Genomic DNA, 24,120 nt, shown 5'->3' with positions numbered 1-24,120 from the left:
GCTCCCAGAGATTCCACAACCACTTGATATACTGTGGTTACTAATCATCTTAAGCCTAAGACCTTCTTTCCAAAGAGAACAATATGTGGTGGGAAAAATCCAGGCTCAGAATTCAGTCAAAATTCCTGGTTCTGTCAGTTTCTGACTGTTGTAACCTTGAGTCAGTCATTAAACTTCTGCCTCAGCTCCTCATCTGCAAAACATGGATAATGGCATATCCCTCAGGGGTGCCATGAGGATGGAGAGGTGACAAAAAGAACACACCTAGCACCCTTCCTGAAACACCGCAGCACTCAAAGAACAGCAGAGACAGATAGGTGGACCTGAGTAGGCTCCAATTTAAGGGCCCTTTATCTCCTTTCCTTAATCTTCAAATTTCTACTTTAAAAAGGTAACAAGGCCAGGCGCGGTGGCTCAAGCCTGTAATCCCAGCACTTTGGGAGGCCGAGACGGGCGGATCACGAGGTCAGGAGATCGAGACCATCCTGGCTAATACGGTGAAACCCCGTCTCTACTAAAAAATACAAAAAACTAGCCGGGCGAGGTGGTGGGCGCCTGTAGTCCCAGCTACTCAGGAGGCTGAGGCAGGAGAATGGCGTAAACCCGGGTGGCGGAGCTTGCAGTGAGCTGAGATCCGGCCACTGCACTCCAGCCTGGGCGACACAGCGAGACTCCGTCTCAAAAAAATAAAAATAAAAAATAAAAAGGTAACAAAAATGGTGAGCAGGGTTGCTAGAAGACATAGAGATGCGTAATAATAAGGAACAGTGAAGGAACTGTTATCGGTGTGGCCAGAACACAGGCAGTAAAGGTGGATGCCAGGAGTTGAGGTGAAGCAGACAGGCAGTTCCTTGTAAGCCATATGGATGCATTTGGATGTCATCCAGCAACCAATGTGGAACCACCGGATTATCCTCCCATTACCCCAATCTGTCATATTCTAACACTGCTCCAAAACTTTCACTGTCACCTACTTCCTCAAGAATGAAGTGGAACAGTCTTAACGAGGTGGGTTTCTGAATCTGTGTTCCTGTCTTCTGCCTCAGCTTCCCATTTGGTATGTGAACTTTCATGTGCAGGTTTGCTCAAGACACATGCTTTAAGTGCAGAAGAAAGGTCAAATTCAATAACATCAATTATGAAACTCAAGTTGTGTCATAACTCTCAATCTCTCAAATTTGAATGAGCAGATTTAATATTAGCAAACATCCTGAACTCCAATCAAACGTAATGCAACACAAAACATGAACATTATCAGAGACTGATGAATACCTCCCTCACCCCAACATCTATCCTTCCCTTTTGATATAGTAATAGCAGTGTTGGTGGGCTTCTGGCTACCCAGCCAAAGACTACATTTCTCAGCCTCTCTTGCACTAAAGTGTGTCTACCGGACTGGGTTCCAGCTAATGGGATATACTCATTAAGTGATGTGTGCAATTTTAAAGTCATGCACTTAAATGGGAAGTACACCATTCCCTTACCATCTCCCTTTTCTGCTACAAGGAAGTACTATGTGGAAAAGGGCAGGGCAACAAGATAGAAGGAGCATGGAGCCCCAAAATAGTAGAGTCATCAATCAACCCTGAACTGTTTACACTTGGACTAAGAGGAGACCTAACTTCCAGCCTTTATCAGGCATTGTTTTTTGATCTTTGTTAAAGTATATCCTAACTGTGATGGTTTCTTTTATGTGTCAACTTGGCTAGGCCACAGTACCCAGATATTTGGTCAAACATGTGTGGATACTTCTGTGAAGGTAATTTTTAGATGAGATTAACATTAAATCAAGAGACTGAGTAAAAGAGATTGCCCTCCACAATCTGGGAGGGCCTCATCCAAGCAGTCAAAGACCTTAAGAAAAGGACTGACCTCTCCTGTGGAGGAAGAAATTCAGACAACAGAGTCACTTTGAACTCCAGTTGCAACACCAGCTCTTCTCTGGGTCTCCAGCCTGTCAGCCTTTCAGCCTGCCTGCCTGCCTAGCCTAGCCTAGCAATTTTGGACTTTTAAGCCTCTATGATTGTTTAAGCCAATTCCTTAAAATAGAAAGACAGAAAGAAACATATGGAGACATGGCTATATAATATATACACACATACACATCTTACTGATTCTGTTTCACTAGAGAACCCTATTACACGTTTACAAACTAAATATTTGTGCTCCCTACCCCACCAAATTCTTATGTTGAAACGCTAATCCCAACGTGATGGTATTTGAAGGTGGGAACTTTGGGAGGTAATTACGTCATGAAGGGGAAGCCCTCATGAATGGGTAGGTTTAGTGCCCTTATAAAGAAAAGGCCTGAGAGCTTGCTAGTTCTCTTTCTGCTATGTGAGAATACAATAGAAGTCATCCATCTGCAACGTGGAAGAAGGTCCTCATCAGAACCCAACCATACTGGCACCATGATCTCGAACTTCCAGCCTCCAGAACTGTGAGAAATAAATCATTGTAGTTAGTAAGCCACCTGGTTGACGGTTTTTTGTTTTGTTTCGTTTTTGAGACAGAGTCTTGCTCCATCACCAGGCGGGAGTGCAGTGGCGCGATCTCGGCTCACTACAACCTCCAACTCCCTGATTCAAGTGATTCTCCTGCCTCAGCCTCCTGAGTAACTGGGATTACAGGTGCCTGCCACCACAGCCAGCTACTTTTTGTATTTTTAGTAGAGATGGGATTTCATCATGTTGGCCAGGATAGTCTTGATCTCCTGACCTGGTGATCTGCCCACCTCAGCCTCCCAAAGTTCTGGGATTACAGGCGTGAGCCACTGCACCCGGCCAATGGTACTTTTTTATAGCAGCTGGAGCTAAGACACTAACACTGAAACAACTAAGAAATCTGAAAACAAACATTTTGTCTATTCAACAAATATTTGGACCTAATATGTGCCAAGCATAGTATAGGCTCTGCAAATATAATTGAGAATAAGATACAGTTTCTGCCCTTATAGAGCTCAGACTCTGATGGACTTTTTATGATTTTAGACTACAGTATTTTTTTAAAAGACAACAACATGAATGTACTTAATGCCATTGATTTCTACACTTAAAAGTGGTTAACATAGGCCGGGCGTGGTGGCTCAAGCCTGTAATCCCAGCACTTTGGGAGGCCGAGACAGGCGGATCACGAGGTCAGGAGATTGAGACCATCCTGGCTAACATGGTGAAACCCCGTCTCTACTAAAAAATACCAAAAACTAGCCAGGCGAGGTGGCGGGCGCCTGTAGTCCCAGCTACTCAGGAGGCTGAGGCAGGAGAATGGCGTAAACCCAGGAGGCGGAGCTTGCAGTGAGCTGAGAACCGGCCACTGCACTCCAGCCCGGGTGACAGAGCGAGACTCCATCTCAAAAAAAAAAAAAAAAAAAGTGGTTAAAATAGTAAATTTTATTATGGATATTTCATTACAATAAAAAATTGCAAAAACAGAAGAAAATTATTCAAAAGAAACAAAATTTAATTCAGTGATTTAAGGTTTTCAAATCACATACCTGATTAAAGATTTGTATCCAGGTATATAAAGAACTTTCAAATCTCAATAAGAAAACCAATAAAAAATACAAAAAAGATTGGAACACTTCGCCAAAAATACACAGAAAGCAATACATAAAAGATACTCAAAATTATTACTAATCAGGGATATTAAATTTAAAACTGAATGAGATACTCCTACCTACTTACTAAATGACTACAATTAAAGACTGGCCATACAAAGTGTTGGCAAGGATGTGGAGCAAATGAACTCTCATTCTCTGCTGGTGGAAATATAAAATGGTATAACTACCTTGGAAAACAATCTTGCAGTTTTGTAAAAAGAATACATTTACCAGCCATACAACCCAAATATTCCACTGCTATTATATTTACCCAAGAGAAATTAAAGCACATATCCATACAAAAATTTGTACACAAATATTCATGGCAAGTTTATTGGTAATAATCAAAACCTGGAATAAACCCAAATTTCTATCAACAAACTGACTGATAAATTATGGTATATAGCCACATAATCAAATGAATTCATCAATATAAAGAAATGAACTACTGATACATACAACAACATGGATGCATCTCAAATTATGTGAAGAAGACAAAAAAGTAGAGTTCATACTCTGATTCCATTTTTATAAAAACTAATTCAGAGAACAGAAAGCAGATCTGTGTTAGATTACCTAAGGATGAGGAAAGAACAGGAAGGACGAATCATAAAAGGCACAAGGAGACTTTTGGGGGTGATGAATATGTACATCATCCTGAATGTGGTAATGGTTTTACAGATGTGTATATAGTTAAAACTTATCAAACTGTATATTGTAAATATGTGCACTTTAATGTACATCAATTATCATCAATAAAGTGATTTGAGGGGAAAACTGTCTTTAAGATAATATTTTCACACAACAGCTTCTCAGATTTACGCTTACTTGTTTTAGCTTGAATCTATTCAGACTCTAAAGTTCTCAAAATATCCTAGTCTTTATAATTAACTGGAAATAACTATTAAGCTGAAAAACTGGCTTTATGCCACCCGTTATTTTATTTTATTTATTTATTTATTTATTTATTTTTTTCTTTAGATAAGAGTCTCACTCCTGTTGCCCAGGCTGGAGTGCAATGGCATGACCTCGGCTCACTGCAACCTCTGCCTCCCAGATTCAAGGGATTCTCCTGCCTCAGCCTCCTGAGTAGCTGGGATTACAGGCATCCACCACCACGCCCAGCTAATTTTCTGTATTTTTAGTAGAGATGAGGTTTCATCATATTGGCCAGGCTGGTCTCTAACTCCTGACGTCAGGTGATCTACCCACCTCAGCCTCCCAAACTGCTTGGATTATAGGCATGAGCCACCACGCCCGGCTTATGCCACCTTCAACTCAAAACCAGCTTCTGATAAAAGGGAAGAAGAACTCATATTTCACACTCTGTCCCTTGAAAAACAAAAGGATTTCAGTTTTCCCAAGTGCCATTTGTGGCATCTGTCTTGGGAAAGCACATTTACACTCAGCCTATGCACATGTGTATTCTTTGAAGAAGGATTACGAAAGGGAAGGATAAGTAGTACCTAGAAGTTATTGAGCATTTGGGGATAAACCAAAGTCCTCCTAATTCCACTGTAAGAATTCCTTAAAGTGCAATTAAAAACTCACAAATATAAGATCTAACAGATGTCTTGGAAGCTATGCATGTTTGCTGCATGACATTCATTATTCCACATCATCTTCTGAGTGTAAAACATTAAATAACTTAACTATTTAATCCACTTGATTTATATCTGCCTACTTTCCTAGGGAATTTCTAAACAAAACTCTGTGCTATTGCATTTACTATATCCAGCACAGAGTACAAAAGCTGTCAGAAAACATCTTTTACGGATTAATATTTTAAGGCACTATTCTAAAAACAACATCTGTTTGGATAATAGGTCCAGTAAATAAAATACTTTTTGAAGTTAGAAAATTTATGGTTTTGTATACAAAATAATATGTTCACAAACTACAATACATAAGGCAAGAGTCTTAAAAGTCATGGCACTCCAGCTCACAAAATAAAACCTATAATTGATGGGTGTGAAAATGGCTCTACAATCTAACTTTTAAGTACACTATTGCCAACCATGACTCAAGGGAAGAAAACCATTCTTTCCTTTCTTAATACTTGAAAGTTACTTTATTTTTTAGTACTAAAAGAAAATCGTGCTCTTATATGAAACTGTGGGAAAATGTTACAAAGAAGAAAATGTGTTAGAAAGTCATGTGTGTAATATTTTAATTTAATATCAATAATAATAAAAAAAATCGTGGCTATTCTCTGCAAAATGATGCCATTGGGTTACCATTCTCTCAACAAGCACTGTGCTAGGTGGTATCAATACAGTGAATTCATTCCCATAAGGATCTCTGTCTAGTAGAGAAGTTTTCTATAAAAGATGAAGAGGAGCCCATTCTTGGGAACAGATTGAGTGTTTCCCTTTGCTCAACCATCAATGCAGTAACACCATTAAGGGCTGAGTACCATTATACCTTGAACACAAAATCCTATCTGGACTGTCCTATGGAGTTAAAAAATTTCTGATAGCACTGAGGGTGGACAGCTCTGATTTGAGGAGTTACAGCTCCACTTCTTACTGGCATGTAATCCTGAACAAGTTACTTAACTCCTCTGAGACTCAGTTTTCTCATCTGTCAAATGGGGACAGTAACAGTACCTACCTCTAGCATATTAACTAACGTGAGCTATTGCCATATAGTTCCCCTATGAAGGGAATGCTGTGTTTCCCCAAAACTCACATGTTGAAATCTAATCCCCAATGTAATATTTGGAGACAGGGCCTTTGGGAGGTGACTAAGCCCTGGGAATAGTGCCCTTATAAGAAGAGGCAAGAGAGTGTTTGCTTCATCTCTCCCCCACCCCTACCCCATGTACAGATACAATGAGAAGTCACCATCTTCAAACCAGCAAGAAAGCCCTCACCAGGCACCAGATCTGCAGGTACCTTGATTTTAAACTTCCAGCCACCAGAACTGTGAGAAACAAAGTTTGTGTTTAAATCATCCAGCATACGGCATTTTGTTACAGCAGCCCAAACTAGGCAAGTCCTTTTTATAACACAGGCAACAGGAGCAATAATCTATCAATACTGCTAAGACCCAAATGGAAACTGAAAAAAAAAAAAAACAACCTCATGCTGACTTTCTGAGAAACCAATAATATCATAGTCAGAAATATGTAAATTTTTTAAAAATTTGTACATGGTTGTACATGGTAATTATAAAAATAAAGCATTCTACTTTAAAACGCAATCAAAATATTATACCAGATTTAGTGACAGCATAAATCATTCATGGATCCCCCAGAATTCAAAATGTCATTCTCCAGACATCTATGGAGCACTTCCACTGTGCGCCAGACAAGGGAGAGGATACACAGAGACAAGAGCTGTCCCATCCTACAGGAGTCCATGACAATAGAGGGGAAAAATTAGGAGGGAGGGAGGACACAAATCATAATAGGATGTATTTGACCAACCCGTTCCTGACTCCTGCTCCACCCAGGACCCCCCAGAGCATGGTTAATGAGACTATTCCCTAAGTCAGCAACGTAACAAAAGATGGCTTTATTCCACTAAAAGCAAACAAAATGAAAACTGGTTTGGCAGCCCACATACATGTTTGAAGAGTTGGTTTTCTGGTTCCTAGTCATTCTACTAATACCCAAAGTGGGCTCTGCAGAACCTTTTATCCAGAGGTTTCTAAGAGTCATCAGTCAACAGTGTGGAGCTACTGTGTATAGGGCCACTGGACATGTGTGGCCAGAGCACCTATGAAAGGAATACTGGGGACATGAAGAAGTTCAAGCAGGACAGCGGGTAGAAATAAGACGCTTTCTCCTCCTACTCTGCTAAAGAGAACATGAAATGGCAAGCAGATGCATTTTTCCCCCTCATTTCTTTACACTCTCCTGTACTTTTAAAATGTTATACTGGCCAAGCACAGTGGCTCACACCTGTAGTCCCAGTACTTTGGGAGGCCAAACAGGTGGATGGCTTGAGACCAGGTGTTCAAGACCAGCCTAGGCAACATGGTGAAACCCTTTCTCTACAAAAAATAGAAAAATTAGCCAGATGTGATGTCATGTGCCTGTGGTCCCAGCTACTTAGGAAGTTGAGGCAGAGAATCGCTTGAGCCCTGGAGGTCGAGGCTGCAGTGAGTTATGATCAGGCTATGACATTCCAGCCTGGGCAACAGAGTAAGACTGTCTCAAAAAAAAAAAAAAGAAGAAGAAGAAGTTTTACCACAAGCTAAGAATGAACTATGCTATCTAAAACCATCACTCCCTAGAGATAGACAGCTAGTGCAGGCCACAGGGTGCCTGAAGTACACTTCCTACCATCAGAATACAGATGGAGACGGCAGTAGGTTAGATGGTGTTCCCCAAAAAGGTTACGTCCACATCCTAACCACCAGAATTTGTGAATGTGACCTTATTTGAAAAAAGAATCTTTGCAGATACAATGAAGGATCTTGAAATAATATCATCCTGAATTACCCAGGTGAACCCTAACTCCAATGACACGTATGCTAATAATTTATGACAGAGACGCAGAGAAGGCCACGTGAAGACAGAGGCAGAGACTGGGGTGACATGGCCACCAGCCAAGAACCACCTCCAGAATCTGGAGGAGGCAAAGAAGAATTCTCTCCTTAAGTCCCCAGAGAGAGAACAGCCCTGCCAAGCTTCAGACTTCTGGTCTCTTAGAAGTGTGAGAGAATAAATTTCTGCTGTTTTCAGCCACCAGGTTTGTGATATTTGTTACAGCAACCCTAGGAAAAAATACTGAGACCAATATGATTACCATGGGACCAACATGGTTAATACGGGAAACTCTGTGGTTGGAAGAATTTTCTGGTGGCCTTTAACTGGCAGCCTGCGATAAGTCAGGCCCCTTTACAAATTCTGTTACAGACAGTAGTTCTAACAATTCTAACAGGTATTACCTCTGTGCTACACATAGTCACTGATGCACCAAAAGTTAACTGCCTTGACATCAGGCAGCAAGATGTGGCAGGGTAGCATGTTGTGAGATTCCTGTGAATCTGGTCTTTTTTATTCCCTTCCATGCCTTCTGTCCAAAACATGTCCAGCACAAGTACACTGTCCAGCCTCCTCTTCCTGCACACCAGCTGCCTCCCGTCAGTCCTGCTGAATGGGGATCCTTCCCAGATTTCTAAATGGGGGACATGAGTCCCAGTGTCTGCTTGGATGTCAGGGAAGATGGTATCGCTAGCATCCCAGACAGAGTAGGTTTAGGGGCAATGACTGACTTTAGTTTAGGACATAGATTGGAGGTGCCTAAGGGACATCTGGTGTAGGGGCCAGCAATCTCCCATCAAGAGATGAAAGAACATGAAAATATTTTTAAACTTCGATTGAAATATGTTAACACCAATGAGTTACTATTCCCCAGGCATTTACATTTTTAGACATTTTACTTTCAACTGTGGAACAGTAAGATTTGTCACAGTTATATAAATGGGCCAAAGAGTGTCCCTAGGTAGTTTATTTCTTCACTGCAGGTGGAGACCAGTTAGCACAAAAGCCCTCTAGCGTCAAACTCAACTTTTTATACATCCAGTTATTTTAAAAATAGCCCACAACAGGCAGATCTTTTGCCATGTATCCTGCTTCACATACCCACTGAAATCTTGCCTGACAACTGTCACCCACTGACAAGAGGCCCCGGGCAGCCATGGCCCTTCTGAGCTCTCTGACGCAGAGACTCCCACAGCACTGCTGAATGACATCATCTAGGCACATGGCACCACCTAGACACAGCCCCTTCTGAGTGGTGGCCCCAGATGGCCTCAGCCTGTGAGGGACATCCCCTCTCAAGCAACCCTGTCCCACCGCCATCCAATAAAGCTCATGGGCCACTGCCTCTCAGGGTCACATCTTCTTCCCTGGTCAGCTACAAATCCCTGGAAGCCCCTACAGTGACCTCAGTAGGACTTTTAGGCAAAAGGAAGAAACTGGGGAAGATATCATCAGTCTGTTCCTTGCCTCAGAAATCAAACGTCTCTTCCAGCTGACCCTGAAGAGAGCCCACCCTCAGTGAACAGCTGTAGGCTGCCTGAAGCCTGGGCGTTTGTGGGGAATCCACCCATCCCAGAGGCACCCCTGCCCCAGCCCAGAAATCCTAGGCAGGTTCTCTTCTCTCTGCCTGGAGAAGGGGCAGCCCATCTGCTTCTCTGCGGTCTCGTGTCCTGGGAAGTCAGCCCCTCTAGCTTTCCATCTGTTGCCATGCAGAACCCAGGAGCAGAGGACTCAGACACTTGCAGGTACGTCGGGGAGAAAGGGAGGCTGCCAGACAGGTCCACAAACAGGACCCAAGAACAAGATGAGATGCATCGAAGTGCAGCTGCCAAGGCCATCTATTTTCCTGTCCACCAGGGGAAGGGAAGGGAGCCGAGGACATTCCAGAAGGAACATGGGGTCTAAAGTAATAGCTAATAACGAAGGATAACTTATTCCTTTACCCTGCCTCATTTCACCCACATCCTTTCCACAATCAGCCCAGCCCCTCCTTGAGGCCCTCCATGATGGGATGGCCAGCTTCAGTGTTTGCTTGTCCCTGCCCACTGCCCTACATATGCCACTACTGTAGGCAGGACAATACTGGTGTGACCATCCCTCCACGCCAGCCTCAGAAGAGCACCTCACACACTGCCTGGCGCCAGAGGCCTCTAATAAAAGTTTGCAGAATGAATGAATGAATGTGAGTCACTCACTTACCATTTGTATTTAATCACCATGTAACCCAATTGTGATTCTTATTTATATGGCAGATTAGCTCTGCTCTAAACTTATCTGCTAACAATAGCTCAGGGAGGCTCAGCCATGGTTTGCAGCTTACAAGGCATGTTCAACTGCTCATGCGACATTGCTGAATGTTCTTAACAGGTAAGCCAGGGCCAACCCTGTGTATTCACTGCCCTGAGTTTTATTAAGCAAATTAATCTTAAACACAGACACTGAGTGAAGCCACCAGCCAGCCTCCTGTAATTGATTCTGGTGGAATCACCAAATCAAGAACACTGCAGGCAGTGGGTCTTACTCATGTTTGTTCCCTCAGCAACCAGCAGGATGCCTGGTATACAGTAGGACGTCAACAAATGCTCATTATGAAGTTCTTGAAGCCGCAGATGCTTCCTATAGCTGAAGTATTTTTCAGCCTCTAGAGACCACAGATGTCCACCACCTGAGCACCCCAACCAGACCCACACCAATGAGGACCACTACACGGTGGCAACTAGAAAGGAACACCAGATTATTATGTATGAACACCAGGACTGCCTCCTAGCTCTTACTTCGAAGTGATACAGACTACTCACTAACACTTTATAAATGTGCAAATTTTGTCACCAAAAACAAATGAATTTGGAAATACAAAAGTTTAGAACAAAAAGCTACTGAGCTAACTTAAAGGACACATACTTTGGGCTCCCTTATTAACAATGTGTTGAAGACAAGAGCAATCATTCTCCCCAAACTACAATACAGTGCTTAAAGCCATAAGTAAAAGAAAAACCAAAAGGACTGTCACCTGACTGTACAGCCAGGTTCTTCCATCACATGTACAAGCTCCTCCATTCCTTCCTATCCATGTTTCTCAGGAGCAGGACAGGATTTTACCATACTGAGAACAAAGGGGAACTCCCGCCACAATTCCAGCCCATAGGCATATTCACCCACGAACCATTCAGTAGTATCCAAGTTGACAGACATTCTTCAAGAGATGTCTCACTAAGAGGATGTGGTGGAAAGGGAATCCCTGCATGCTGTTTGTGGGGCTGTAAATTAGTGAAGCCACTATGGAAAACAGTATGGAGGTTCCTTAAAAGATTAAAAATAGGACTAGCATATGATCCAGCAATCCTACTACTGGGTACTTGCCCAAAGAAAATGAAATCAGAGTGTCAAAGCAACAGCTGCACTCCCATGTTCACGGCAACACTGTTCCCAACAGCTAAGATATGGAATCAACCTAAGTGGCCATCAGTGGATAAATGGAGAAGGAAAATATGGTGTATATATACAATGGAATATTATTCAGGCGCAAAAAAGAAAGAAATCCTGTCGTTTGCAACAACATGAACATAGAGGACATCATGTCAAATGAAGCAAGCCAGGCAAAGAAAGGCTAATACCACATGACCTCACTTAGATGTAGACTCTAAAAAAGTCAAACTTACAGAAGCAGAGAGTAGAATAGGTGGTTACCAAGGACTGGGGGTGGGGTTTGGAGAGATGTTGGTCAAAAGATACAAAATTTCAGTTAGCTAGGGAGAATAAGTATAAACATGGTGACTACAGTAAATAAATAGCTGAGAGTAGATTTAAGTTCTCACCACAGAAAATGTTATGTGAAGTACTGCATATGTTACTTAGCTTGATTGAACCATTCCAATTTTAAAACATCATGTTGTATACCCTAAATATATGAAATTTTTGTCAATCAAAAAAATGTATATATAAAAAGAGATGCCTCACTAGCTTAATCATCTTTAAAAAAAAAAAAAAAAAAAGACAGCAGCTGGTGTGGTGGCTCACGTCTGCAATCCCAGCACTTTGGGAGACCGAGGAGGGCAGATCACGAGATCAGGAGATCGAGACCATCCCGGCTAATACGGTGAAACCCTGTCTCTATTAAAAATATTTTTTAAAAAAATTAGCCGGGCATGGTGGCAGGCGCCTGTAGTCCCAGCTACTTGGGAGGCTGAGGCAGGAGAATAGGGTGAATCCTAGAGGCGGAGCTTACAGTGACCTGAGATTCTGCCACTGCACTCCAGCCTGGGTGACTGAGCGAGAGTCCGTCTCAAAAAAAAAAAAAAAAACCAGCATCACTGTCTCTGAAATTCACAAGACAACCAGGAAATATCTTAAGCAAAGGCGGAAAAGGCAGAAATGTATGCCCCAACACTGAGCCCAGGCTCAGCACAGGGCAGAACAGGCCAAGTGACCTCCCATCTGGCATATCTTCACCTGGAAGGTGGGACGCACACCAACAGGTTTTGCTGGAATGATGCCCTCCTGCTTTGAGTAGGAGGATCCTTAACTCCAGGGCCATAACACATTGCACAACCAAGGGCTTGGTCTGGGCCTTGCCACTCATCCATCAGAGATTAAAAGAGGAAGTAGTTTGTTGGTTTTGAGGTTTCCAAAAGGAGGAAGGATTTTGCACCCAGTATGCTAACCTCCTTAGCTGCACTCCAGAAAACAGCACTTAAAGGGTTGCCCAACCTGTGGGACTTGTCTTGACAGTAAATACCTCATAGAACATGCCTGGTTATGAGGGGGCACACCTGACAGGAAAGTCCAGGACTCACAGATGGGGGCCCTTGAAGAGCCACTGTGAATCACTGCTGAGTTATCACACTGTGTGTACGTGCATGTGTGTAAAATAAACACACAACAGCCTGAAAACCTGTTTTATTCAGACTATAAGCTCAGATACCAACATCTGCCTAGATCTATCACTTACTTTATTTTCATTCTTACATCTAACTCCTGACCTCTTAACTCTCCTGAAGACATCACCAGAAATGTCTCATACTTCATGCCTGCGTTTAAGGTACAAAGTGTAGCTTTGGGTAGGTTTTTAAAAGGTTCCTGTTCAGGTTATGCTCCAAAGGAAAGCCCATCTTGATATTTCCTCTCCTGTAAGAATGAGCGTGAAGAGAGCCAAAGTTGGGTGAGTCCAGGTTTAATCTTCTATCTCTAATGATTAAAAGACAAAATATTTATTTAAAACACTGCCAAACAGCCACTGACATCTGTGCAATTTTCGGTGGCTATGTTGGACATATCCATGGGGGTCAAATAAATAAAAATGGCAAAGTCTATGAGTAAACTTTTCCTCATGGCAAAGTTTCCCAAGATGATGTGCTAATTGAAATACATGCCAGCTAATCCTAAAAGTAGGGCCTATTTACAAAATTTAAAAAGTACTTATTTTTTATTTCCTCAGAAACACAGCCTTTTCTGTGTACAGGTTCAGGCTCTCTCTGGATGGGGCAGAGAACCACAGGCTGACAAGTACTGAGCTGCCATTGCAGCACACAAGCACAGTCTGTTACCGTCAGGGTCCCCAGGTTAGAATAAGGAAATCGTCTTTCTACTTTTAAACCTTTGGGGCCTAAGAACATCTTCTTGGTCTCATTTATTTTCACTCCTTAGGTGTTGTCTGAAAATAAAGTCAAATCAAACTTTTTCTGAGAATCAGTGGTTCTAATCTTTTTTTTGTTTGTTTTTTTAGACAGAGTCTCGCCCAATCGCCCAGGCTGGAGTGCAGTGGTGCAATCCTGGCTCACTGCAACCTCTGCCTCCCACGATCAAGCCATTCTCCTGCCTCAGCCTCCTGAGTAGCTGGGACTGCAGGTGCATACCACCACACGTGGCTAATTTTTTTGAATTTTTAGTAGAGACGGGGTTTCACCATGTTAGCCAGGCCAGTCTTGAACTCCTGACTTCAGGCAATCCGCCCACCTCGGCCTCCCAAAGTGCTGGGATCACAGGCAGGAGCTGCTGCGCCTGGCCCTAATCTTGAAGCACCAGCCTCAAGCAACCACCTTTCCAGAAAAGGGTCCCTGGATACAAACTCAAAGTACTGTTCTCCCTCCCTTTCACTCACCTTTTACAACTCAGCTCAGTTCCTGCCCTCCTGTATAATACTCAACAGCAGAGCTCCCAGGAGTCAAATCATGGGCTCTGACACAAAGTTGCACCCTGGGCAGGCCTCCAGTTTGGGGGCAGCACCAGGGACCGCAATGGCAGCAAAATCATGAATCAAATACTGATGTCCAATGACAGTTCTCACTGGGAACATATTCCATTGTATTTCGAGGTTCTGGAAAATCTTCATATGGTGTTTGAAAGTGTTCATGTGCTGTTTCTTGGTTTATGGTTTTATCTATTTGTTTTGTTTTGTTTCTGCCGGCTCAAAGCCAACAGCAGGACTTTCACCAAGTTTCCAGTTTTGGAGTAAGAAGCACGCCTGAAGACAGCCAACCTGGAGACAGCCTGCGTGCACCCCAGCTGCGGAGCTGCCGCAGTTCCCATTCCGCTCTGCTACTGCTCAGCTTCTCACCACTCTTATTTGTCCCTACTCTAGAAAAGAAAATAAGAAGGAATTTTGAATAATGCATGCTCTGTGTTCATCAGTGTTCATCAACGTAACAAGCACATAACTAAAAATACAATAATAGGGCTTATCATGGAAAGCAAGGGTGGCCTGGCTCACACACTCCACTCCCAGCCCTGCTCCTCAGAGGCAATTTCCTTCCATATTTTGGTGTTTTCTTGGACAATGTTCACTCCCCTCCTGCTGCCTCCGTAATGCTAATGTACAGATTTCTCAATTGTATCCTTTCCAGATATCTTCAACTGACTTTCTGCTATGACACATGGGGACAGCTCACATGCACACTCCATCCTAACAGGCACTATTTTCCTCTGCATTCCTTGTAACTGAAGCAAAAACAGTATTTATTATTCATCACTGACCACTACGCTCAGGACTTTATATACACTTTTTTCATCAGTTGCTCATGATAATTTGTACCTTATTAGCACCACTGCTCAGAATTCGCACTTGTACCTTTATTATTCCATCACTGACCACTCACTGCCCGGACTCAGTACTTATTCTCATCACTGACCACTCAGTGCTCAGGACTTCCCACTTTGTTTCTTTATTATCCAGTCATGCCATCAGTGCTTTGTTTTTTTTTGTTTGTTTTGAGACGGAGTCACTCTGTTGCCCGGACTGCAGTGCAGTGGCCGGATCTCAGCTCACTGCAAGCTCCGCCTCCCGGATTCACGCCATTCTCCTGCCTCAGCCTCCTGAGTAGCTGGGAGCACAGGCGCCGCCACTACGCCCGGCTAGTTTTTTTATTTTTTTTAGTAGAGACGAGGTTTCACGGTGTTAGCCACGATGGTCTCGATCTCCTGACCTCGTGATTCACCCACCTTGGCCTCCCGAAGTGCTGGGATTACAGGCGTGAGCCACCGCGCCCGGCCAGGACTTCCCACTTTGTAAGGTAAAGACATCAGCACCAAAAAGTGAGATTCAAATCCCTGACGTTAAGCTCTGCTACAGCAGAGCTTACTAAACAGCACAGCTTAATAAGCTGAATAATTATAGCTAAATAATACAAACAATGAATATAATACTAATAAACAGCTGAATAAGTCTGACTGTGTTCGTGTTTAATTGTGTGTTTGGTTATTTTCTGTATGGCTGAGAATGGAAAGAAAATGAATAGTTAAAAATATGATTTGGCATTGTACAGATTTCAATGATCACTCTGTTTTCTGGGCCCGACAGAATCATCAATGACTACCCTTACTCAATTCTTTCATTACTCAAGAATTTTGGAGATGAAACCCAACTGTGAAACAAAAATTCTTAAATGGTAATACTGAGTTCATCTGAGTATGTTTACAGTACTTCTGAATTCACATACTTGACCAGCCCTCACCTTCCAACCTTAGAATATCTGGCTAAAAGGAGGTAGCAGGCAATGCTGCAGGCTGCTCCTTGGACAGGGGCAATATGGTCAGCCTTGTTGTCGGGAGGCATGGTGTGGCCATGGAGTAAGGACATCTTAGAAAAAGACAACTCTAGCTAGGCACAGTGTCAAACGCCTGTAGTTTCAGCTAAAAAAAGAAAAAAGAAAAGAAAAAGACAAATCTGGACTGAGGGAGTGTGCTAAAGGCTACTGATGTAACAGCTAAATTTTTTTTTTTTTAAACAGGGTCTTGCTCTGTTACCCAGGCTGGAGTGCAAAAACGCGATCATGGCTTGCTGCAGCCTCAACCTCTAGGCTCAAGTAATTCTCCTACCTCAGCCTCCCAAGTAGCTGGGACCACAGGTGTGCACCATGGCATTCAGCTAATTGTTTACAATTTTTTGTAGAGACAGGGTTTCACCATGTTGCCCAGGCTAGTCTTGAATGCCTGGACTCCAGAGATACTCCCACCTCAGTCTCCTAAAGTGTTGGGATTACAGGAATGAGCTGCCACACCCAGCCAACAGCTAAACTTTTGAAAGCAGGACACATGCTGTATTATCAGATAATGATCCCTAACACACAAAACTGGATTTCATTAGGAAATGATTGATCTTTCCAGATAATCAATGCCTCAGGTTCTTTCCTGGCCTATATCTTCATCACATCTAAAAACAAGAAGCAATTATACTATAGATTTAAAAAACTGTAATAAGATATGTGAAAATATTGAAAATAACCTATGGAGCTGTCAAAGTTTATGGAGGATATTTAGGTTTCAACATGTAAGATGACACCTGCTTGCATGTTGGATCCTGTCTAAAATTTCAAGCCATGGACAGCAAGTAAAAACAAATCAAAAATGGAAAGACACACAGCACGTGTAGTTTATCATGTAACAGAGCAAAAATAACACTTCGGTAATGCTTTAATTAAAATCAAGTACCTAGAGTTCACTCCATATTTCAGGCCTGTAGGAGAAAAATAAGCAAAACCACTTCCCCTTGCAGTGATACACGCATGGAAATATCTGAGACAGCAAAACCTGAATCAGCTACAGTGTGACCCTGCATGACTAACTTATTCTCCCATTCAATCAACATGTCATGGCCTGGCACAGCGGCTCACACCTGTAATCCCAGCACTTTGGGAGGCCAAGGTGGGCGGATCATGAGGTCAGGAGTTCGAGACCAGCCTGGCCAACATAGTGAAACCCCATCTCTATTAAAAATACAAAAAATTAGCTGGACCTGGTGGCGGGCGCCTGTAATCCCAGCTACTTGGGAGGCTGAGGCAGGAGAATTGCTTGAATGTGGGAGGCAGAGGTTGCAGTGAGTTGTTGCACCACTGCACTCCAGCCCAGGCAACAGTGCGAGACTCTGTCTCTAAGTAAATAAATACAAAATAAACATGTCATAAGCACCCACCATGTTGTAGACACTAACGACAAGTCCCACAAACTCTCTCCATCTAGCCCCTAGAGCAGCTGTAGCCCAGCCCACTTTAAGGTGTCATTGCTCTAAACCAGCCTCTACTTCATATACATGGCCTCCCCAAGTGTTGGTAACCCTTGGATCTAAAGATGTCTGACTCTCAAAATCAAATATCAAAACTTTTCGACAGCACGCTGCCACGCCGACGCCGACCCCGCTCTGCACGTCAGCCAGCCCGCGCCCACCATGGCCACAGTTCAGCAGCTGGAAGGAAGATGGCGCCTGGTGGATAGCAAAGGCTTTGATGAATACATGAAGGAGCTAGGAGTGGGAATAGCTTTGCGAAAAATGGGCGCAATGGCCAAGCCAGACTGTATCATCACTTGTGATGGCAAAAACCTCACCATAAAAACTGAGAGCACTTTGAAAACAACACAGTTTTCTTGTACTCTGGGAGAGAAATTTGAAGAAACCACAGCTGATGGCAGAAAAACTCAGACTGTCTGCAACTTTACAGATGGTGCATTGGTTCAGCATCAGGAGTGGGATGGGAAGGAAAGCACAATAACAAGAAAATTGAAAGATGGGAAATTAGTGGTGGACTGTGTCATGAACAATGTCACCTGTACTCGGATCTATGAAAAAGTAGAATAAAAATTCCATCATCACTTTGGACAAAGAATGACCAAGCTCAGTTCAATGAGCAAATCTCCATACTGTTTCTTTTTTTTTTTTTACTGTGTTCAATTATCTTTATCACAAACATTTTACATGTAGCTATTTCAAAGTGTGTTGGATTAATTAGGATCAGCCCTTGGTTAATAAAGAAATGTGTTTGTGCAAAAAAAAAAAAAAAAAAAAAAAAAAAAAAAAAAAAAACTTTTCAGAGACAGCTGCCAGGACGTAAGGCCAAGCACAATCAGCTCATCCTGCAGAGGTGGACGTAAGAAGGATGAAGAACTCAGTGGGAGACTTCCTCTCCATCACCTGCTCACCCAGCTTCCCAGCCCCCCTCTGCGAGGACCCCTCCCCTCTCTCTATCCAGCAATAAAGGGCTGTGTGAGCCACTGTGTTCTGTGCAACTTCCAGTTCCTCCACTGTCACCTGAAGCAATGCGGGAGGGAAGAGGAGGTAATAGTGGCCTTGAAAGGCTAAAGGGAAGCCTCTGGTGTGCTCTTTGCCTAGGTGGCAGCTCAGTGCTTCCTTCGACACTGTGAGCTCTTCAGGCTCCCCGTTTCCCGCCAACTCCCCACGTCCAAAGCTCAGTTCTTGCTCTTCGCTTCACTGATTTCCGCATGAGCCCACAATGCAGGCACAACACACCTGCAACTTCCTGAAAGTCCCTAAAGCAGACAGAGCCTGAGGAGACACAACTTCTTCACCCAGGGCTTGGGGCCGAGTCCCAAGCAAGAACTTTTCATTCATTCCTCTCCCTTCTCTCTTGAATCCCGCAATGGAAACATGAGGTCTGCAGCTTTTACACCAACAAAAATTTCACCCAAACAAGAAAGAAAAATACATCTTTTCAATACCCAGAATTTAAGGCTATCCGAATGCTCTACAGGTCATTCACTGATAGTGATACAAGCAAACCAACCAAACCAGGAGTATGAATGATGAACACGACCTGCAGAGGACTTGACTGAGCTGTGGAAATTAGACCTCACCATCACTACACTCATCCTTTTCACCTGCAGTTACTTCAAACCCCAGACAAAAGTGGTCCCACTTGCTCAGGATGATCCACAAAGCACGTACACCCTATCAAAATTCAACCATTAAAAACTACGTTTGGAGATAAAGAACATGTTCCACTAGTGACTAAAAAAAAAAAAAATCAGAACTCACAATCTGCTGAATTTCCTCATAATAAATTTGTTCACAAAAACACCAGAACCACAGGAAACACCACATACGAAAGAGAAATCAGATGGCTTCTTGAAAATAAAGAAGACATGCAATGAGCAACAGAAGCCAAGCTGATATTCAGCCAAGTACCATTCCTGTTTAAAGATTCAAAACATCCTTAATAACCATAAGTCATTAGCTCTCAGCATGACCAATTTTCCCCATGGAAATGCTTGACTATCAGAGCTGGGGGCTTCTAGTGGGGATGATGGGCACAGCTCCACAGCCCCTAGGGAAACATGAAGGCCCTGCAGGGGGCAGTGGACATGCAGCAAAGGTAGGAGTGTGCCCTGTCTAGTGTCAGCATCCTCTGCTTCCACAGGGACCCCCACTGCTGGCGCACTACTCACTGCCTGGCCATGGAGTAGGATGGAAGGATCTCCTGGTAAACAAATGCCAGCACACAGCTTACTTCTCCCTGACTTCAGTTCCCCATCTCCCTAGATTCCACAAAATATTTTGCTATCCTAAATGATTTCAAAGTACAGTCCATGCTCTGTATTCAAGGGTTGCATGGTATGAGGTGGTATCTCATTGTGGTTTTAATTTGCATTTCCCTGATGATTACTGAGTTTGAGCATTTTTCCATATACCTGTTGCCCACTTGTATGTCTTCTTTTGAAAAATGGCTATTGCCTTTTTTTGGGGGGGAAGGGGGGGAGACAGGGTCTCACTCTGTCACCCAGGCTGGAGTGCAATGCAGTGGTGCAGTCATGGTTCACTGCAGCCTCAAACTCCTGGGCTCAAGGAGTACTTGAGGGGTACTCCCACCTCCGATTCCTAAGTAACTGGGACTATAGGGACATGCCACCATGCCAGGCTTTTTTTTTTTAAGACAGGGTCTCACTACGTTGCCCAGGCTCTTTGCCCATTTTTTTTAACTGAGTTATTTGTTTTCTCACTTTGAGTTGAGTTCTTTATATGTTTTGGATATTAATCCCTTATCAGATGTACGATTTGCAAATATATCTTCCCATTCCATTGGCTATCTCTCCACTCTATCGATGCTAATGAATTTCTAATGGTAGGTTTTTCAGGCCTCAGTAGGGACTCTCCGTTGGGATGAAGTCTTTCCCATTACTCCTTTGGTCAAACCACTTCTAGTTCCCTATTTCTTGGTTGTCTCCAGGAGCCCAATTCCTAAACACACCTGAAAATAAAACAGATTACCACTAACATCACTCCTACACCCTCTCCCATCTGCCACAGTGTTCACATCCCTACTGTCCTTTTCTATTGAAATCGGATAAGAATTATGTCCACAATAACTTAAGCCACAGAGATTTCAAGAGCTTTGTTAAATGATTAAATTTCCTAAGCCTATACAAATTTGCAGAAGGAGAGCAAAGAAGATAAATTTTGTCACTCTTGTTCAGAATTCCAACAAGCTACTATAAATGATTTCCCACGCAAATCACGTTTTGTGGCAGGAGGAAAAAACCAGCAACCTTAATACATATTTTAAAAATATCTCATTATGCTTCTAAGAAAAAAACTTAGAATATAAATTTAATTATTCAAATTCAATATAATTTAATTAAATGTAATTGAATTAAATTACTTTCTAAGATATTCTTTCCATGAGCCCCTTGAACCAAGAAAGCCACCTGGTTTTTTTTTTTTTTTTTTTTTTTTTTTTTGAGGCGGAGTCTTGCTCTGTCGCCCGGACTGGAGTGCAGTGGCCCGATCTCAGCTCACTGCAAGCTCCGCCTCCCGGGTTTGCGCCATTCTCCCACCTCAGCCTCCCGAGTAGCTGGGACTACAGGCGCCCGCCACCTCGCCCAGCTAGTTTTTGTATTTTTAGTAGAGACGGGGTTTCACTGCGTTAGCCAGGATGATCTCGATCTCCTGACCTCGTGATCCGCCCGTCTCGGCCTCCCAAAGTGCTGGGATTACAGGCTTGAGCCACCGCGCCCGGCCTAGCCACCTGGTTTTATTTAAAGCCAATGGCAAGAACTTTCTGAGACAAGGAGAAACCTCTGTAATTCAGACCCTTGTGAAAAAGAATTAAAGAAATTAAAACAGGGAACCAGGTTTCAGTAACTGCAGGAGGGTTCTCCTTCCTGCCATGGCCTGGAGTGAGGATCAGTTACTGTAACCAAGAAACCTCAGACTGTTACCTGGTCCCCAGTGATAGTACAACATGTGGCCTGAGCCCATCAGATAGCACACACTTGAGGGTGATTACAAGAGGAGCGAAGCACCCCACACCTTCCACCTCCCCTCACTCACCCTCCTGCTCCCAGGAAAATACTAGGAGGTTTTGGAAGCAGGGTTAATTTTGCATTGAAAAAAAAACACACACACACAAAGCAGATGGGGCTGAGTTAGTCTGACTGCCACATCTCAAAGATTATCTGCCTAACATGGTAAGCAAGAAAGGAGAGTCATGCAGAAGTCAAAAGCCAAAACCAAAGGCGAATTTCTGCATAGATCATTTTTCACTCTCTTCCTTTACCACTGTAAGACACTGCAATGCTTTGCCACATCTCTTCTGGTGGCTCACTCTAAAATCTAGTTCATGGGGATTACTCAGGCATATTTATAAACCCAATGGCTGCAAAATTACAAATACGAGTGCTCTCACTTAGAAAAAAAACAGCCTCGGTCTAGAGTAATTAAAACATAAAAACGTTACTCTCCATGCTCTGAGCCCCTTAATGGGGTAATGTGTGGCCTTGCCAAAAATTTGAAAGGTGGGCTTCCATGGCCCACTATAACCTAGAGCTCCAGACCAACATAGCCTCACCCAGAATCTTCGTACATCCTAACAACCAGACACAGATGCTGAGCTCACAATGGCAGAAATAATAGCAATGGTAATAAAGCAGGTTTTACAGAATACCTGGGAAAGCCACACAAGTCCACATAAAGCACTTAAGTCCCTAACTGTGATAAATCTAAAAACTTGGTTTGCAGTTAGTTGTTGATTGGTTGGATGGGGTTTGAGGGCAAGTAAGAGGGAAGGCATAAGCCCAGAATCACATCTAAGTTCTTCCATTGCTACTGCCCTGCCCCAGGCATAAAGCACAGTAGTTTGATGAAACCTGCTCCTCTTTTTACCTTTGCCATGTTAAGTTCTCTCTCCTAAGCTAGGAGATTCTTAACTACACCAGTATCACCAGCAAATCAAGCACTATCACAAGCACCATCAGGCTGAAGTTAAGGGATGAGGCTGAACCTTATACCACCTTCCACCTGTGCTTGCCTTTACTATGAGAAAAATTTAAGACGAATATCCCACAGAGAAGACAAAAAAGATGGTACCTCAGTTTTAAAGTGCCTTCTTCACTTGCTTTCCTAACTTAGGAGAGGTTTTCAGCCATCTATTTCACAAACCAAGGAGCTAAATCAGTCATGAATTGCTAATAGTAGAAATGAAGCAGGGAAAGAATTGTCTCATGCACTTTTTGGCACAAAGGTTCTGCTATGAAATTTTCTTGAATGAACATATGAATGAATGGCCCATTACTCTACTATTATTGATCAGTAAAAAATAATTTGAAACAACTGGGGTATCTAGTTAAAGGGTACACCTGGAATTCCTTATACTATTCTTGACTTTTTATATAAGTCTGAAAAAGTTCCAGAAAAACACAATGGGAAGAAAATAACCTGCCCTCTGTGTAGGGTAGGGTTCCATTGGAGATCAGCACTAAAGGAACTTTCTACAAACTTTCAAAAACAGAATCTGTGTCCCCATGCAGTAGCAGGAAAAGGGGACTCCCTGTGAGAAGTAAGAAAGGAAGAGGCCATTCTGTGTGACCAGGAAGTGGGAATGTGTGCGTTGGCTGGGCAGGCTCCAGTGCGGTGAAGGGATCATCGCACCTAAGAGAAAGCGAGCCGGTGCTTAACTGTGGTAGGGGACCGCAATGGGAGAAATTAGAAGAAAGGAGTAGCCAGGCGCACAGGGTCAGTTGCACAGGGCAGAACAGGAAGAGAGGCATATGGAATGTGGATTGGGATTTTAATGGAAAACTATATGCAGTTCTTTGTGGCCTAAGCTGTATGAATCAATTACATTGATAATATTAACCACATTGACATTACTAATTATAAGTTACACTATTACTATAATATTGCACACAGTTGTTAACTGTGCTCTAGGTTCCTAACAGCTGTGCCTAATAAGCCTGTACAGCCTTTCTCCAGCCTTAAATGAAGACAGACACTAGATACAGGCTAACACAGCTTTTAACATATACTAGCAGTCTGCGGTGACTAGACCCAGGATCTGAGGCCCACGATAAATTCCTAGGCCAAAAAACCTGGGCTTTTTTCCAGAAATCAGCCAAGCTTTCCAAAAGCACTGTCAGAACCAAATATCAGCTGCACTAAGCATCACAGGGATGTGGAATGGTAACAACAAAAGTGCCTTTGTAGCTTAATGAAACAGAACCTGGTCTGGTTACTGTATTCCATATCAAAGGCTTTGAAGATGACAAATTTAAATTCCACAAGGTCTTCCAGTTTAGTGAACATAGACAGCTTCCCTGGAAATTTTTTTTTTTTTTTCCTGTAAAGGGAGTAGCCAAATGTTTTGATCATTTTTACAATATATGTGTAAAAAATACTTTTGCAAGCGCAATTGTGAGATGTTTTGCCATACAAACTAGTAATAGGCAATTCAGCTTCCCTGGATATCCAATCACTGCTTGTTTGACATTGTTTGGGCACATTAAATGGTGCTGATAAAGTCGTTTGAGAGTT

At 42.9% G+C, this 24,120-nt stretch overlaps 2 protein-coding genes across 12 annotated transcripts in view; one reads left to right on the top strand and one right to left on the bottom strand.

Annotated features, from left to right (window-relative positions):
* Window positions 1–24,120, bottom strand: part of DOCK9 (dedicator of cytokinesis 9) — a 306,369-nt gene that overhangs the window by 250,434 nt on the left and 31,815 nt on the right. The window lies entirely within an intron of this gene.
* LOC115894542 (fatty acid-binding protein 5) lies at window positions 17,694–18,343 on the top strand. Its single transcript, XM_030922014.1, has one exon. The coding sequence runs from the start codon at window positions 17,749–17,751 to the stop codon at window positions 18,154–18,156; it is 408 nt and encodes a 135-aa protein (XP_030777874.1). The 5' UTR covers window positions 17,694–17,748; the 3' UTR covers window positions 18,157–18,343.

This window comes from Rhinopithecus roxellana, chromosome 18 (assembly GCF_007565055.1).
Source record: "Rhinopithecus roxellana isolate Shanxi Qingling chromosome 18, ASM756505v1, whole genome shotgun sequence".
Taxonomy (NCBI): Eukaryota; Metazoa; Chordata; class Mammalia; order Primates; family Cercopithecidae; genus Rhinopithecus; species Rhinopithecus roxellana.
The sequence above is the reverse complement of the archived record's forward strand: the minus strand, read 5'-3'. Positions and strand labels throughout refer to the sequence as shown.

What these genes read in the sequence shown, in the direction of transcription:
- LOC115894542 (XM_030922014.1), top strand. Translation starts at nt 17,749, where the DNA reads ATGGCCACAGTTCAGCAGCTGGAAGGAAGATGGCGCCTGGTGGATAGC.